Source organism: Macaca thibetana, chromosome 5, assembly GCF_024542745.1.
Source record: "Macaca thibetana thibetana isolate TM-01 chromosome 5, ASM2454274v1, whole genome shotgun sequence".
Classification (NCBI taxonomy): domain Eukaryota; kingdom Metazoa; phylum Chordata; class Mammalia; order Primates; family Cercopithecidae; genus Macaca; species Macaca thibetana.
In genome coordinates, this window is record NC_065582.1 from 17,003,387 (window position 1) to 17,020,310 (window position 16,924).

General features: G+C 41.5%; 1 protein-coding gene across 2 annotated transcripts in view; it reads right to left on the minus strand.

The window, feature by feature from the left end:
- GALNTL6 (polypeptide N-acetylgalactosaminyltransferase like 6) overlaps positions 1–16,924 on the minus strand; it is a 1,210,113-nt gene that overhangs the window by 18,070 nt on the left and 1,175,119 nt on the right. For both annotated transcript variants that reach the window (XM_050792469.1, XM_050792470.1), the window contains 2 exons: positions 15,314–15,430; positions 2,623–2,772 (listed from right to left, as the gene is read on the minus strand). In XM_050792469.1, the coding sequence (XP_050648426.1) occupies positions 2,623–2,772; positions 15,314–15,430 (267 nt within the window). The remainder of the gene's footprint in view (positions 1–2,622; positions 2,773–15,313; positions 15,431–16,924) is intronic.

The window sequence follows — 16,924 nt, forward strand, 5'->3', positions numbered from 1 at the left end:
TCCATCTGTAAGCTTTTGTAAGCTCTCTAATAAAAACAATTGCATTTTCTTGGCTTAATTGCATATTACTGAGTGGTTGGTGTGTCATGCTATAAATGTACAGTAATGAGAAATGTTCTGTTCATTAGAGACCACCAACATACTAAGGAAATGGCAAATCAGCTATTTTATTGATGTGCGCAGAAAGTAACTCCTTAGATGTCAGAATATAATCATTGAAAAAACCTTACTTTATTGCACCACACACAGGCTGTATCATGTTGAATAGCAAAAGAGTTTGATAAGACGAATCATTTATTATACATTTCATAAAGAAAACGGTGAAGTTTTCCTATTGCAGTAATATTCCCCCAGCCTCATTTTTATCAGATACCATCTTCTGAGCTCCTTTCATTCTAGATTGTTTTGTAGAAGGATATAACAACTGAATTTTTTTTTTTTTTTTTTTGAGATGGAGTTTTGCTCTTGTCGCCCAGGCTGGAGTGCAGTGCAATAGTGTGATCTTGGCTCACTGCAACTTCTGCCTCCCAGGATCAGGCAATTCTCCTGCCTCAGCCTCCTGAGTAGCAGGAACTACAGGCATACACCAACATGCCCGGCTAATTTTGTATTTTTTAGTCCAGATGGGGTTTCACCATGTTGGCCAGGCTTGAACTCCTGACCTCAGGTGATCTGCCCGCCTCACCTCCCAAAGTGCTGAGATTGACAGGCGTGAGCTACTGCGCCCGGCTCAACTGATGTTTTGTAATTTTGCTAGACACAGCCACAACCTGCCAGGTGTTTGGGTAGGGGTGGGATGCAGAATAAACTTATACAAACAAGTCCACCTTTGGGTGAATATAGTTTAGGAGCTCATCTCTAAGAGGTGGCAACCAGGATGCTTATTAAGTAAGGGAACAAGTAACATAACCAGTCCTCCCTCTCCCCACACTGACTCTCCACTACTTCTTTCCTTTAGCTTTCTATAATCTGGGAGGACAATGACCTTGCCTCAGCCACAGGATGGCCAAGTTCATGAATAAAGTAGGGGATATTCCATTTTCCTTATAGCCTGAGGCAAGGCTGGCCTCAGAGTGTGAAAAAGCAAACAGAAGGCACCTTCTCCCTGGCTGAGAAGGCCCCAGCAGGTCCATGGATTTGAGGGGGCAGAATGGAGCTTGTGGAGTAATTGCTAATTGACAGCCAAGTTCTATCCCCAAAAGGAAAGAAGTTGAAAAGCAATTTTGTATAGTATTTTAAAAAGTTGTCAAAAGGAAACAATAAAAATATTTTCAAACAATAATTTAATTGCTCTTTTATTTATTTTATTAGCTCAATAAAATCTGACTTATAAAGTCAATAACTCAATATGTTATTGAGTTTTTCCTACCATTCATTGTTAACTTTATAATTTTTGAAACTTTTAAATTCCCCAAATAAATTCTTCTTTGCTACATTTGGGCAGGATTTTGGTGAAAATGTAAATGGGTCACTTTGCATATAAGGATTGCAGCAATTATATCTACATAGATGTATAAATATTTGTGTAAACATCATTGTCTTAACCCATACAGGTCCCAAGCAAGTGAGCCTGAGATACATAATAAATGAATGGATGCTATAATCTGTTAGTATGTGTGTTGTGAATGGGTGTTGTTAAAAATTACGCATGTGTGGTTTTGCTTATTGGATGTGTGGTTCCTCCTTTTGGGAGTGTTCTGAGTTAAACCTAGACCCATCCCTTGTTCTGGCTCAAAGCCATTTTTCAATCATAACTGATTGTGATGGCTGTACCTATAACAAGAGAAGCTAAAAGCTTGCCCCTTTCTATACACTCGCTTTTTCCCTTCACCTTTGCTGGTGATCTGATGTGTGAGCCAAATGTGTGTATGTATGACTAGGTAAAACTTTAAATCAAAACTCCTTCCTTCCTTCTTTCCTTCCTTCCTTCCTTCCTTCCTTCCTTCCTTCCTTCCTTCCTTCCTTCCTTCCTTCCTTCCCTCTTTCTTTTTTTTCTTTCTTTCTTTCTTTTTTTTTTTTCTTTCTTTCTTTTTTTTCTTTCTTTCTTTCTTTTTTCTTTCTTTCTTTCTTTCTTTCTTTCTTTCTTTCTTTCTTCCTTCCTTCCTTCCTTCCTTCCTTCCTTCCTTCCTTCCTTCCTTCCTTCCTTCCTTCTTTCTTTCTTTCTTTCTTTCTTTCTTTCTTTCTTTCTTTCTTTCTTTCTTTCTTTCTTTCTTTCTTTCTTTCTTTCTTTCTTCTCTTTCTTAATTTTTCTTGACAGAGTCTTGCTCTGTCACCCACGCTGGAATGTGGTGGCACAATCTTGGCTCGCTGCAATCTCCCCCTCCCATGCTCAAGTGATTTTCCTTCCTCAGCCTCCCGAGTAGCTGGGATTACAGGCACCCGCCACTATGCCTGACTGTTTTTTTTTGTATTTTTAGTAGAGATGGGGTTTCACCATGTTGGTCAGGCTGGTCTCGAACTCCAGCCTCAGGTGGTCTGCCCACCTCCACCTCCCAGAGTGCTAGGATTACAGGTGTGAGTGACTGTGCCGGGCCTAAAACAGTGTGTTTTCAAAGAAAACTTTGAGTAAGAATAACTTAAAACAGAGCAATTTGAGAATGACCACAGTGGACTGACTCTTACCTTCCGGTATCCCCAGAGCTGGTTCCCCTTCATACCATGACAGTCATAGAGTGTCACGGGGCTGTTGTGTGAGATCGCATCAAAGCAGAATTTCCGGGTATGCAGTGGCTCACCAGGTCGAATATCTTCTCTCCATCCAAAGGTAAAAAGCTAGCAAAGCAACAGTAGCAGAAAAGCTGCAGTGAGTTTGATTTGGAGAGAAGATGCAAGGGCACGGGGAGGTATGTCTTTTAGCAATGTAGAACTCCTGCTTTGTGATCTGCTAAAAAGAGCTAAGTCTCAGCCTAATAGAGGTGTTGGAAAAGGTACGTGTCATAAAGTGCTGTAGCAGTAACAGCTGCACTTTGGTCCAGGCTGCCAAAAAACACAAATGAAGAGTTTCCAATCAGGTACCTGAGAAAATACTGAGGGTGGTGGAAAAAGAGATGCAGGGAGGCGCGTGGAAGAAGGAGATTAAAGGAGAAGGAGTAAGAGGACAGAGGGAGGAAAGAGGGGAGAGGGAGAAAAGAGAGAGGGGAGAAGGAGGAGGGGGGTGGAGAGAGAGAAATAAAGTCTTTTTTTGTTTGTTTGTTTATTTATTTTGAGTATTGGAGTCTCACCCTGTCTCCCAAGCTGGAGTGCAGTGGCGCGATCTTGGCTCACTGACGCCTTCACCTCGCCTCCCAGGTTTAATTAAGCGATTCTCCTGCCTCAGCCTCCCAAGTAGCTTGGATTACAGGCACCCACCACCATGCCTGGCTAATTTTTGTATTTTTAGTAGAAACAGGGTTTCACCATGTTGACCAGACTAGTCTCAAACTCTCGACCTCAGGTGATCTGCCTGCCTCAGCCTCCCAAAATGCTGGGATTACAGGCGTGAGCCACTGTGCCTGGCCAGAAAGTCTTTAATAACACCCTACAGTCTTTATTTAGCTAAAATGTTACTGGAACAAATCCTACACAGTTTGCCCAAAGTTGCAGATTAGCTAAAGAGACAAGGAGTAGAGATGAGCTGAATTGATGCTAGCACCTTGAACAACCTAACGTAAAGGAAAGCTAAGCTTGATGAAGTGAAGAATGGGCCAATTAATTTCCCTAGGGTTGGTAAGAGTAATTCTGCAGAGCAATGTAGAAAGTTTTAGACTGTAACTCACCGTAAGAAATATAGTTCACACACACACGCGCACATACACACACACAGAGATCTCCCCTGATTCCAATATAAACAAAAGTTTCATGAAATGATATTTATCCTTACTGAGTTTAATGACTCTGATATTCCATCCAACATGTTTATATCCTAGTCCAGCCTCTCCAAGCCTATCCGTCCCATTCTATTATATTAAAAATGTGGTTTATGATGCACTAAGTTGGCTTTACAATGTATTAACAAGCAAACAAGCATCACACCTGTAGGGGAAGAGCGTTTGCTTGAGTTATTTGAACTGGACAACAAATAAGGGTATTTGAAAGGTACAGTAGGAGAAATCCTTAAGTAAGTGTGCAAATGGACTATATGAGCCCTGTGATTGCTCCCAATTCTAAAATCCCAGGAAGGTTATGTAATTCTTACAATAGGACTTACGGCAGGCTGGCTATGTGAAGCCAAACTGTGAATTGCAAAATAGAAAATAGCTGTCAGGGAAACCCTGTGGATATAAAAGAAAGCACAATGCTCAGCTGTATGCAGATAATACACTACGCACTGACCAGGTCCTCAGTATATTTCAGCTGTTAGGTTTCACCTAGGAAAGGAAATGTAGAGAACCTGGCAAAATTCCAGGAATGGCTAACAAAAATAGTTAAGTGGTGAGGATTCTGAAGACAAATGGAAAAAACTGAGTTAAGTGGTCTCAAGAAATGATCTAAACAAGCATGTGAACAGCGACCTTCTCGACCATGGCCACTGCGTACTCTGTTACCCTGGAAGACAGGATAAAAGAGAAGATTTCATATAGAAGAACAAGGGGTTTTTAAAATAGGCATTTGAAATAAATTCATAAAGAGGAATTGTGTAGTCTTTTTTCCTAGAGTTTTTAAAGTATGATTGTGGACTGAGACATTTTAGATTCTTTTAAATCCTGCACAGAAGAATGACTTCTCAAGGAAGTGTCTATTCAGATTTTGATCACTCTCTTCTATTCAGAACTCACTGCTCTCCGGATTTTGAAGCCCTATGCACCTCTGTTATCTTATAACTGTCTCGCTACCCTCTCTTTCATGCATCTCTTCACTGCAGGTGTTGCTCAGGGTTCTCTCTTGGACCCTGTCCTTGCACCTCCCCTGGTTGGTCTTTTATACTCTCAGTTCAACTCTCACCGGTATGCCGGTCACTCATCATCCATCTTATGTCCAGTTACTTGCAGGACTTCCCAGCTGCATGTCCCATGGACATCTCAGATCCAGCGTATTCTAAATGCAATTGATTTTCTTCTCTTCTGCCCTGTTCCTGCTCCTTTATTTTGGTTTAGTTCGTGGTCATGTCATGCACCTTATCAACCTTGGAGTCTTTAACTCCTTTGTCTCCCTTATCATCTTCATCTAATCAATGACCAAGTCTTACCACTTTCGTCTTATAAACATTTCTGGAATTTGTTCATTCCCTTCTATGCCCACAACCATTGCTCTCAATAGCTCTTGCAATGATCTCCAAACTGGCTTCCTTCCCACCTGCCTTTTTTGGTTACCACACATCTGCCTTCCTCAGCCTCCAGGGAAGTCTGTTGGAAAGGCCTATGTGACCTTGTTTCCTCTCAATTTAAACTCTCACAGCCTTTTCACATAACCCCTAGAGAATAAAGTTCAAACTCTTAACATCTTAGGAACTCTCCACAATCTGGCCTTTGCTGTTCTTTCCACCTACATTCCTTTCCTTCAAGTTTATGTTCCAGCAATGCTAAAACGTTTGTAGTTCCTCACACAAACCAGGCTGTGTATTTCCTTCTGTGCTGTGTTCATGTAAATCCCTCTGGTTGGAAAGGGGACATTCACTAGCCAGGTATGTCTAGGTAATGATCATCTGTCATTTAAGATTCAGTTCAGGTGTCCACTCATCCAAGAAGCCATCCTCTTTGAACTACTTACTCCTTCCCATCCCTTACCTATTTCATCATGATTGTCCATCTATGTTTCTCTATCCCTCCCTAGACAGTGAGATCCTTGGTTTCAGGGCTTGGAGCATTTTTACCTTTGTGTTTACAGCACCTAGAACAATTTATGATGCACAATAGATCCTCAACAAAATTTCTATTGAATAAATAAAACCCACAATTATCTGTTATCATATGTTGAAATAACTATCAATATAAATGAATGTCTTTTTAGTCTCTCAAATGAGTTTGTGCTGTTTAATTACAACAGTAACAGTGATAATGCTTATATTTTGAATTTTCATCTTTGATGACTCTGGATTCAGTTACCTATTATTGGAATAGAAATTAATAGAAATTTCCTGGCCAACAAACTTGCCATTGGCTTTGATTAAATCTTTATTTTATTTAAATAGCACATTTCCCTTGTACTATAGGCAGTCCAACCAATGCAGAAACAAGTGGTCTTGATTGGTTTATTTCCCTCTCTGTCTCCATCTCTCTGTCTTTGGTTTTTATACATTCAGAAGGCCAGAGCTGAAAGGGAATGTAATCACTACCTAGTACAGTCCCTCCTGAGTCAGTTGGGGAAAACCAGGCCTGCAGAGAATGAGTGTCTTGCTTCTGTCACACCTTAAGAGTCCCCCCTTCTTTGGTAGATGACCTTTTCATACTTTTTACTAAATGCATCAGTTAAGTCCAAAAGAATACCTGTGTTATAGCAAACACAGGTAAATCTGTCTGTTGGACAACTTTATTCACCTATTGTCACAATTATATCTGAGGGCATCCTTAGGTGACTTCTGTTTCTTGTTTCTGGGTACTGTAGTGCCATGATCATGCTTAGATTTGTAGCCTGATGGTTAGCCTGTCATTTTCACAATGTCTTATGTATTATTATTATTAGCTGTTGATTGCTTTCCTGCATCCAAGGTGGTACATCTTCAGATTGTATCAATTACTTTATTCTTCTGCACCTACAATTAGCTAATTTTTTTCTCTCTTAGGTCTTTGAAATACTTCTTATTGCCATTGATCTTATCTCAGTGGCCATGTCAAACCAATCAGGCATTGAGCCTTTTCATTGGCACATTTTCCTGTCTGCAGTCTTGTCAAAGCAGAAACAAATAGACATTATGAAATTATATTCATTGAATCATATTCATTGTTTGCTTTAATTAATGTTATTGTGACATTTATAGTTTGTCTTCACCCTTGGCCTGCTCTTATTGACAAAAGAATTTAGATTTTGTTCAGGTTTCCTGTACAATAACGCTTGATTTCTTTTCAACCTTAAATTCCTCAGTGTTAAAGTAAGTTGATCTTAATTTCTCCACTTTCTTCTTTTGAATGATCCTTTAAAACATAGATTTACAATGTATATTCGTCCATTCTCACGCTGCTAATAAACACATACCCAAGCCTGGGTAATTTATAAAAAAAAGAGGTTTAATTGACTCACAATTCAGCATTACTGGGGAGGCTTCAGGAACCTTACAATCATGCTAGAAGAAAAAGCAAACACGTCCTCCTTCACGTGGTGGCAGCAAGGAGCAGTGCCAAGTAAAAGGGGGAAAAGCCCCTTATAAAGCCATCAGCTCTCATGAGAGCTCACTCACTATCATGAGAACAACATGAGGGTAACCACCCCCATGATCAAATTACCTCCCACTGGGTCCCTCCCACAACATGTGGGGATTGTGGGAACTACAATTCAAGATGAGATTTGGGTGGGGACACAGCCAAACCGTATCATTCTGCCCCAGCCCCTCCCAAATCTCATGTCCTCACATTTCAAAACACAATCATGCCCTTCCATTAGTCCCCCAAAGTCTTAACTCATTCCAACATTAACTCAGAAGTCTAAGTCCAAAGTCTCATCTGAGACAAGGCAAGTACCTTCCACCTATGAGCCTGCAAAATCAAATGCAAGTTGGTTACTTCCTAGATATAATGTGGGTACAGGCATTGGGTAAATACAGCCATTCCATATGGGAGGAATTGGCCAAAACAAAGGGACTAAAGGCCCTGTGCAAGTCCAAAATCCAGTGGGGCAGTCATTAAACCTTAAAGTTCCAAAATGATCTCCTTTGACTCCATGTCTCATATCCAGGTTACGCTGATGCAAGAGGTGGGCTTCCATGGCCTTGGACAGCTCTGCCCCTGTGGCTTTACAGGTTACAGCCCCCTCCCAGCTGCTTTCACAGGCTGGCATTGAGTGTCTGTGGCTTTTCCAGGTGCATGGTTCATGCTGTCAGTGCGTCTACCATACTGGGGTCTGGAGGATGGTGGCCCTCTTCTCACAGATCCAATAGGTAGTGCCCCAGTGGGGACTCTGTGTAGGGGCTCCAACTCCACATTTCCCTTCTGCACTGCCCTAGCAGAGGTTCTCCATGAGGATCCCACTACTACAGCACACCTCTGCCTGGACAGCCAGGCGTTTCTATACATCCTCTGAAATCTAGGTGGAGGTTCCCCAAATCTAATTATTTTTATTTTATTTTATTTATTTATTTATTTTTGAGATGGAGTCTCATTCTGTTGCCCCGGCTGGAGTGCAGTGGCGTGATCTTGGCTCACTGCAAGCTCTGCCTCCCAGGTTCACACCATTCTCCTGCCTCAGCCTCCCAAGTAGCTGGGACTACAGGTGCCCACCACCATGCCCGGCTAATTTTTTTGTGTTTTTAGTAGAGACGGGGTTTCACCATGTTAGCCAGGATGGTGTCGATCTCCTGACCTTGTGATCTGCCAGCATCAGCCTCCCAAAGTGCTGGGATTACAGGTGTGAGCCACTGCGCCCAGCCTAATTTTTGACTTCTGTGCACCCACAGGCCCAACACCACATGGGAGCTGCCAAGGCTTGGGGCTTGCACCCTCTGAATCAATGGCTTGAGCTGTACCTTGGCCTCTTTTAGCCACGCTGGAGCTGAAGCAACTGCGACACAGGGCACCATGTCCTGAGGCCACACAGAGCAGGGGAAACCTGGGCCTCACCCAAGAAACCATTTTTGACTCCTAGACCTCTGGGTCTGTGATGGGAGGGGCTGCTGTGAAGGTCTCTGATTTGCTCTGGAGACATTTTCCGTATTGTCTTGGTAATTAACATTTGGCTCCTCATTAACTATGCAAATTTCTGCAGCAGGCTGGAATTTCTCTCCAGAATTTTTTTTTTTTTTTTCTATCTCATCGTTAGGCTGCAAATTTTCCAAACTTTTATGCTCTGCTTCCTCCGGAATGTTTTGCCACTTAGAGATTTCTTCTGCCACATACCCTAAATCATCACTCTCAAGTTCAAAGTCCCACAGATCTCTAGGGCAGGGGCGAAATGCCACCAGTGTCTTTGCATAACAAGAGTGACTTTTACCCCAGTTCCCAACAAGTTCATCATCTCCATCTGAGACCACCTCAGCCTGGACTTCATTGTCCTTATCATTATCAGCATTTTGGTCAAAGTAATTCAACAAGTCTCTAGGAAGTTCCAAACTTTCCTGCATTTTCCTGTCTTCTGAGCCCTCCAAATCTCTAGCAAGTTCCAAACTTTCTCACACTTTCCTTTCTTCTTCTGAGCTCTCCAAACTGTTCCAACCTCTGTCTGTTGCCCAGTTCCAAAGTTGCTGCCACAATTTCGGGTATCCTTATAGAAGCACCCTACTCTACCAGTTATCAATTTACTGTATTAGTCTGTTCTCATGCTGCTGATAAAGACATACCTGAGAATGGGTAAATTATAAAGGAGAGATGTGTAATTGATTCACAGTTCAGCATGGCTGGTGAGGCCTCAGGAAACTTACAATCATGGCAGAAGGGGAAGCAAACACATCCTTCTTCACATGGCGGCAGCAAGGAGCAGTGTCAAACAAAAGGGGGAAAGTGTCTGGTAGAACCATAGATCTTATGAGAACTCAGTCACTATCAGGGGAACAGCATGAGGGTAACTGATCCCATGATCAAATTACCTCCCACCGGGTCCCTCCCATGACACATGGGGATTATGAGGACTACAATTCAAGATGAGATTTGGGGACACAGCCAAACCATATCACAATGTTAACTCTTATTTCTTTGCTTTAATATTAATGTGGTATGTGTCATGTTGCCTGGGTCTGTTTGTATTGTATGAATAAGGTCACTGGATTTGGTACTGCAAATATACTTATTATCTCTTGCTCTTGCTACCTGACTTGAGAAAACAGAAAATATTTTTCTCTGTCTGGCTTGTGATGTTTTATTTCGTTGTTATGAGGTTTGAAAAAACCTGAGATACAGCATGTTCCTCCTTGCAGTTTGCACCCATCAGTACGCTCTGTCTTGATAATGAGACTCTTTTTCCCAAGGAGGGAAAAAAGAAAGGAAAATAATCTGTCTCCCGGATGCACACATTATCTTGCTTCTGTCTTTGTGAACCTTCCCCTAGGGCCTGGAAAGGCAGCCTGTGTTTGCTTCCTCAGGAGGATGAAAGCTTGGCTGCAACACTTGCTCCCCAGCACGACATCAGAGCCTGCTGCTGGGCCTGCAGAGTGAGAACAGCCAAACTAGGCCAAGGGGGTTCCTCCTCCTCGCCACTCCTCTCCCTTGGACTCAATGGGAGCTGGGGAGTATTCTTTCCAGACCTTACAGTCTTATTAGGATCTGTTTTTGCTTTTCTTTCTTGATCCCTAAAGGAAGCATAATGCTACCATGATATCAAACAGCTATGCAGATTGCCCTGGCAAAATGAATCATACATTTGCTTCCTTCACAGAAACCACATTAGTCACCGCCAGTGTTCTGCAGCAGAAGGCATTTTCTTATACAGGTCCTTCAATGGACTCTTTTTCATTTCCCACGTAGCAATTTTGTTTATTCTTTTTTTTATTTTTGCCACTTTTGTTTTTTTTTTTTTTTGGAAAAAGGGGATTATTTCAACTCTAATAAGTCTCCTTTTGTGTTCTTTGAATGTTTTTGAATTAAAAAGAAAACCCACAATTGTCATGTTCTGATATGCCTTCCTCATGCAGGAATTTTAATCTAAATGTAGAAGAGTGATTCCTAATTCTTATAAGTCACTGAGTGAATACTGAATAAAGCTTACAGTTAATTACTGGCGAATGAAACAGCTTGTAGTGTTTTAACCTCCAAGTCAATATATGGCAATATTTCAAATATGATGCATTTTCCACCACTTATCAACCTTATTTAATCCTACTGTAGCTTCATTTTTAGGATCTCTAGAGACAGGAAATCTTTTTAAAGAGCTGTATTAACTGGTCTTTCTGTGCTGCCCATGTAGTTTTCTGCTTGTCTAGTGCTGCTCTCTGGTGACCATTTCTTGAATTACAGGCCATAGATTTTTGCAGTTTAGCCTGGGGGCGGGAGGTGGGGAGTTGGGGGACATAGGGGGTCCGGGGAATGAACCAGCAATTTTTAAAGTGTATGCAATATCGTTGCCTTTGTTTATATCCATGTTCAGCTGTCAAATAAAATCTGCAGGCCAGAGCAGATTTCATTCCAGAGCATTACTGGAGAGAAATACTAAGCCCATTTCAGGCATTTAGGCCTGCTTTATATCCAACAGCTGGCCACGTGTGTTTCTTGGTTGGGCTGAATAGAGATGGTAGAGAGGAATTTAGCCCAAGAAACGAAGCTTTTCCTATGGCTTGCTCCTTTTTCTTTTTTAAAAAGTCCTTTTCCACTGTAGATGCCAGCCTCACTGATAGCTTCTAAAGCCTTCTCTCTTGCTCCCAGCTGAAGTCAAAATTGCTTCTTGGAGTTAACAGTCCAACACTATTCCTCAGGTCCCCAGTAACATCCCCATGGTGCTTATAGAAACAGACAGAAGAAAGAGGAGGAAAATAACTTTTCACTGGTATTTGATTCCTATCAATAAATTCTGGAGCCACAGAACCTTCTATAAACCCATCTGAGTGTGTGTGTGTGTGTGTGTGTGTATATATATATATATATATATAAAATCAGCCACCACGTCTGGCTAATTTTTGTATTTTTAGTAGAGACAGGGTTTCAACATGTTAGCCAGGCTGGTCTCGAACTCCTGACCTCAAGTGAGCCACCCGCCTCGGCTTCCCAAAATGCTGGGATTATAGGCGCGAGTCACCATGCCCAGCCATGCAGGGTACATTTCAGTGAATAATAACTAGTATTTGCTGACTATGCTGGGAACAGATAAATGAAGCCAAAGTCCCAGCTGCCTTGGACCTGAGAGAGGTTTCTAACCTGGTATTAGCATAAAGGGATGTGTGGGTGTTTGAGAGAAGGAAGGCAGGAGGGAGAGGCTATTACTCTGCACCTGCTGCATGTGCAAGATGCTGCTCCAAGATTTATTCTTCTGACCACTCTGTCCAAGATGGAAGAACTATGGCATAGAAAGATTTCACAATTTCACAAGGCCACATGGTTTAAACTAAAATCCAGGTTGGCCTGGCTACAAGACCCACAGTTCTTCTAGAATACCACGAGTCTGTGGGGAGAGGGTTCAAAGATCGGATCAGTGGTTAGAGGAGAGGCACTGTTGATGGACTGAAAGACTCTGGACTGCACTGTGGACTTTGTCTGTGGCTGTTTTCCTTGCATCATGATGCTCTGCATTGTAACGCGTGGTAGAGGTGGGGCAGGGAGGGGCAGGGAGGTGGGGCGAGGGAGGTGAATCTCAGAACATCTGGACAACTCTTTAACGTCCTGTGCTGGGCATGGTGGATCTTTTCTTGTTTAATGTACAAGATGGACACCAGATGAATCTAGCTATAGGAGGCACTAACGCCTTACTGGGAACTGCTTGCTTACTTTTTTTGCTTTTCATAAGAGGTGAGTGTGATGAATACATAAATATCTGCTATGATATTTTCTATAGCTTTCTATTGAAATATTTCTTAATTTGAAATTAAAACAGTGAAAAGGGTTAAGTCAGCTTAGTGGTATGCACCTATGGTCCCAGTTACTCAGGCTGCTGAGGCAGGAGGATCACTTGAGCCCAGGAGTTTGAGGCTGCAGTGAACTTTGATCACATCACTGCATTCCAGCCTGGGTGACAGAGCAAGACCCCGTCTCTAAAATACAAAAAACGAAAACACTAAAAGAGAGCAAAGACAATTTTGCCCACTATCTTTTGTCTTTCACAGGTGACACAGTATCAGGGAAGCTGCTTGCAAGGACTTTCAAATTTCTAAGCAGGTTAGAAATCATACCTCACTTAAACTGAGTTGCAATGAAATGCTTTTTGATTAAAAGCAATTCAGTCTTACATAGAAGAGAACAGAGAACCCAGAAACAAATCCACACATCTACAGTGAACTCATTTCGACACAGGTACCAAGAACGTGCACTGGGGAAAAGACAGTCTCTTTAACAAATAGTGCTGGGAAAACTGCTTATCCATGTGCAGAAGAAGGAAACTAGACCCCTATATCTTGTCATGTACAAAAATCAAATTAAAATGGATTAAAGACTTAAATACAAGACCTCAAACTATACAAATACTACAAGAAAACATTGAGGAAACTCTCCAGGACATTGGTCTGGGCAAAATTTCTTGAGTAATACCCTGCAAGCACAGGCAACCAAAGCAAAAATAGACAAATTGGATTACATCAAACTAAAAAGCTTCTGCACAGCAAAGGAAACAATCAACAAAGTGAAGAGACAACCCACAGAATGGGAGAAAATATTTACAAACTACCCATCTGACAAGTGATTAATAACTGTAATATATAAGGATCTCAAACAACTCTATGTAAAAAACCTAATAATTTGATTAAAAAATGGGTAAAAGATTTTAATAGATATTTCTCAAAGGAAGACACACAAATGGCAAACTGGCATATGAAAAGGTACTCAACATCATTGATCATCAGAGAAATGCAAATCAAAATTACGATGAGATATCATCTTACCCCAGTTGAAATGACTTACATCCAAACCATAGACAATGACTAATGCTGTTGAGGATACGAAGAAATGGGAAACCTTATACATTGTTGGCAGGAATATAAGTACAGCTACTATGGAGAACAGTTTGGAGGTTCCTCAAAAACTAAAAATTGGCTGGGCATGGTGGCTCACGCCTGTAATCCCAGAACTTTGGGAGGCTGAGGTGGGCAGATCACGAGGTCAGGAGATCGAGACCATCCTGCCCAACATGGTGAAACCCTGTCTCTACTAAAAAAAAAAAAAAAAAAAAAAATTAGCTGGGCATGGTGGCACATGCCTGTAATCCCAGCTACTCGGGAGGCTGAGGCAGGAGAATTGTTTGAACCAGGGAGTCGGAGGCTGCAGTGAGCCAAGATTGCACCACTGTACTCTAGCCTGGCAACAGAGCAAGACTCCGTCTAAAAAAAAAAAAAAAAAACACACACACACACTAAAAAGTGAGCTACCATGTGATCCAGCAATACCACTGCTGGGTATATACCCAAAAGAAAGGAAATCAGTATATCGAGGAAACACCTGCACTTCCATGTTTGATGCAGCACTGTTCGCAATGGCCAAAATTTGGAAGCAACCTAAGTGTCCATCAACAGATGAATGAATAAAGAAAATGTGGTACCTATACATAATGGAGTACTATTCAGCCATAAAGAAGAATGAGATCCTGTCATTTGCAACAACATGGATGGAACTGGAGGTCATTATGTTAAGTGAAATAAGCCAGGTATGGAAAGACAAACATTGCATATTTTCACTTATTTGTGGGATCTAAAAATCAAAACAATGGAACCCATGGAGATGATAGTAGAAGGATAGTTACCAGAGGCTGGCAAGGGTAGTGGGAGGGTATGGGGTGGGGGGTGGGAGGTAGGGATGCTTAATGGGTACAAAAAATAGAAAGAATGAAAAAGACCTAGTATTTGATAGCACAATAGGGTGACTATAGTCAATAATAATTTAATCGTACATTTTAAAATAAGTGAAATAATATAATTGGATTGTTTGTAACACAAAGGATAAATGCTTGAGGGGATGGAGACCCTTTTCCATGATGTGATTATTATACATTACATGCCTGCATCAAAACATCTCATGTACCCCATATATACACCTACTACGTACACACAGAAATAGAAAAAAACAAAACAAAAATCAATCAAAGCAATACACAGCCTTAAAGTATTTCCTGAAGTCCACGTCGGGGTGTTGTTGCTTACATCCTTCACATGTAAGATTAAAAACTACTACAACAACAGGAGGCCCATGTAAAGTGATCTGTTCATGGTAAGGGGAAAAGCAAGGTTAGATGTTGTCACAAACACGGAACAACAGAGTCATTAAAACCATGAAATTTCACTGGAAGTATTCCAAAGCACTCTACAGGCTTTCTGTGTTAAACTACCATTCTGGGAAAGGAAATAAGACTAGGGTCGCAGTCCACATTTCTCCCATCCTTTCTCATATTTAGAGCATAATTGTGTACATTATCTGAACTGATTATCACAACTGCTCTGAGAAGAAACATAAACTGATACATTAAGTGATTCACTGAACTGCAGCGTTGGTTGGTGACACAGCAACCTCACTCCAGGTCTCACACGCACCATCTGTACCGTTCGGAGGTTTGTTCTGGCTGCATTTCTCTGTGTCTGCCTCAGCCCCCCATTGGCTCCCACTGCCCTGGCTTCTGGGAGCTGACGCACCTGTTCATGAGACCATGTTCTTTCAGAACCATCCTTGACACAGATGTCCAGCCTCAGCTCTGTTCCGGTGGCTCCATGCTTGCTGTCCACACAGAGATTTGCCGCCACATTTCGGATCTGTGGAAAGAAGAAAGAATGCTGAGTGTAGGGCTATGTTGTATTTTATCATTGGCTCCTAACAACCATGGTATAGATTAAGTAAGACATAGATTATCTTTTTGATTACATGCATGTTGAATGAGACCTCGAATTTGTATGCAATTTATGGAGAAAAATCAGGGAATTAAATGTAACACTGAAGCCATCTTCACTGGCTTAACAAGAATTCTGGAAAGAAATATAGTTATAATTAAGTATTAATCAGTCTGTACTTTGACCCACTTCCTTGTAACTGAAAGTCTGTAGCACTAGATGCTAACCATTTGCATCTCCATTTTTCCTTTACATAGGATTTGTGACGTTAGAATCATAAGGTTTTTGTTTAAGAATTGCTTAAGCAGATATTGAATTCCAGTGGAACAGCTGACTGCAGCCAGTTTAAAGACCTTCACAGAGGAAATAGATCAACATGAGAATATTGTTTCTTCATCTCCCTGTCCCATGACCTCATGCTGCTCTCTGTGACCAATCAATGATCTCCCAACTTCAGCCTACTCCAAAACCCTTAAAAATCCTAGCCCCAAACTCCTTGGGGAGACAGATTTGAGTTTTCCTCTCATCTCCTCATTTGGCAGCCTTATAATTAAACCTCTTTCTCAGCTGCACCCCATATCTTGGTATATTGACTTGCTGCACACATCAGGCAACAGACCTATTATGGTTACAACATGGTCTACTCGACAGGCTAAAGAACATGAGATGGTTAAACAGCCAAACTGCAGCTGGTTGCGGCAAAGAATGTGTTGATAATGCAACAGAGGGAGTAGCCTAGAGTTTACGACTTCATTAAAATGGGAAGCTTTTCTTTTCAGATAGTTCTTAATTTGGAATTTATTATCTTCCTGTTTCAAAGCACCTTCTATCACTATCATGCTAGCGGGAGAGAGATCCAATATGAGGCGGGTGTGGCAGATATAGGATGTGATGGAGGAGAGCAAACCACTTAGCCCTGCATGGTTCTGAGCAGAACATGGTGACCTTTGGTTTCAGTTTGACTACAACGGTCTCAGTCTACACCTATTGTCATAATTTAGTATTGCCTTTGAATGATAAATTAAATGTCACTCTAGAGTATTAGCAAAATAGGAAAGACAGTATTATTGCTGAAATACTACACTGGATAAAGATTCTCTACATGAAGCCTGACCTTTGAAAATTTGCAGAGTGGAAAAAAGGATAATTCTTTACAATTATGTTAGCACTGATATAAGGAACTCAATACTTAGAGGTGGGAAAAGAGTGGACAATAAAATGTGTCAAAAACTTAAACAGCAACAGAAGTAGAGTCTGGGCAGAGACACGCCCTTTTGTCATACCTTTTTTTTTGTTTTTGTTTTTTTTGAGACGGAGTTTCACTCTGTCACCAGCCTGGAGTGCAGTGGTGCAATCTCGGCTCACTGCAACCTCCACCTCCCAGGTTCAAGCAATTCTCCTGCCTCAGCCTCCTGAATA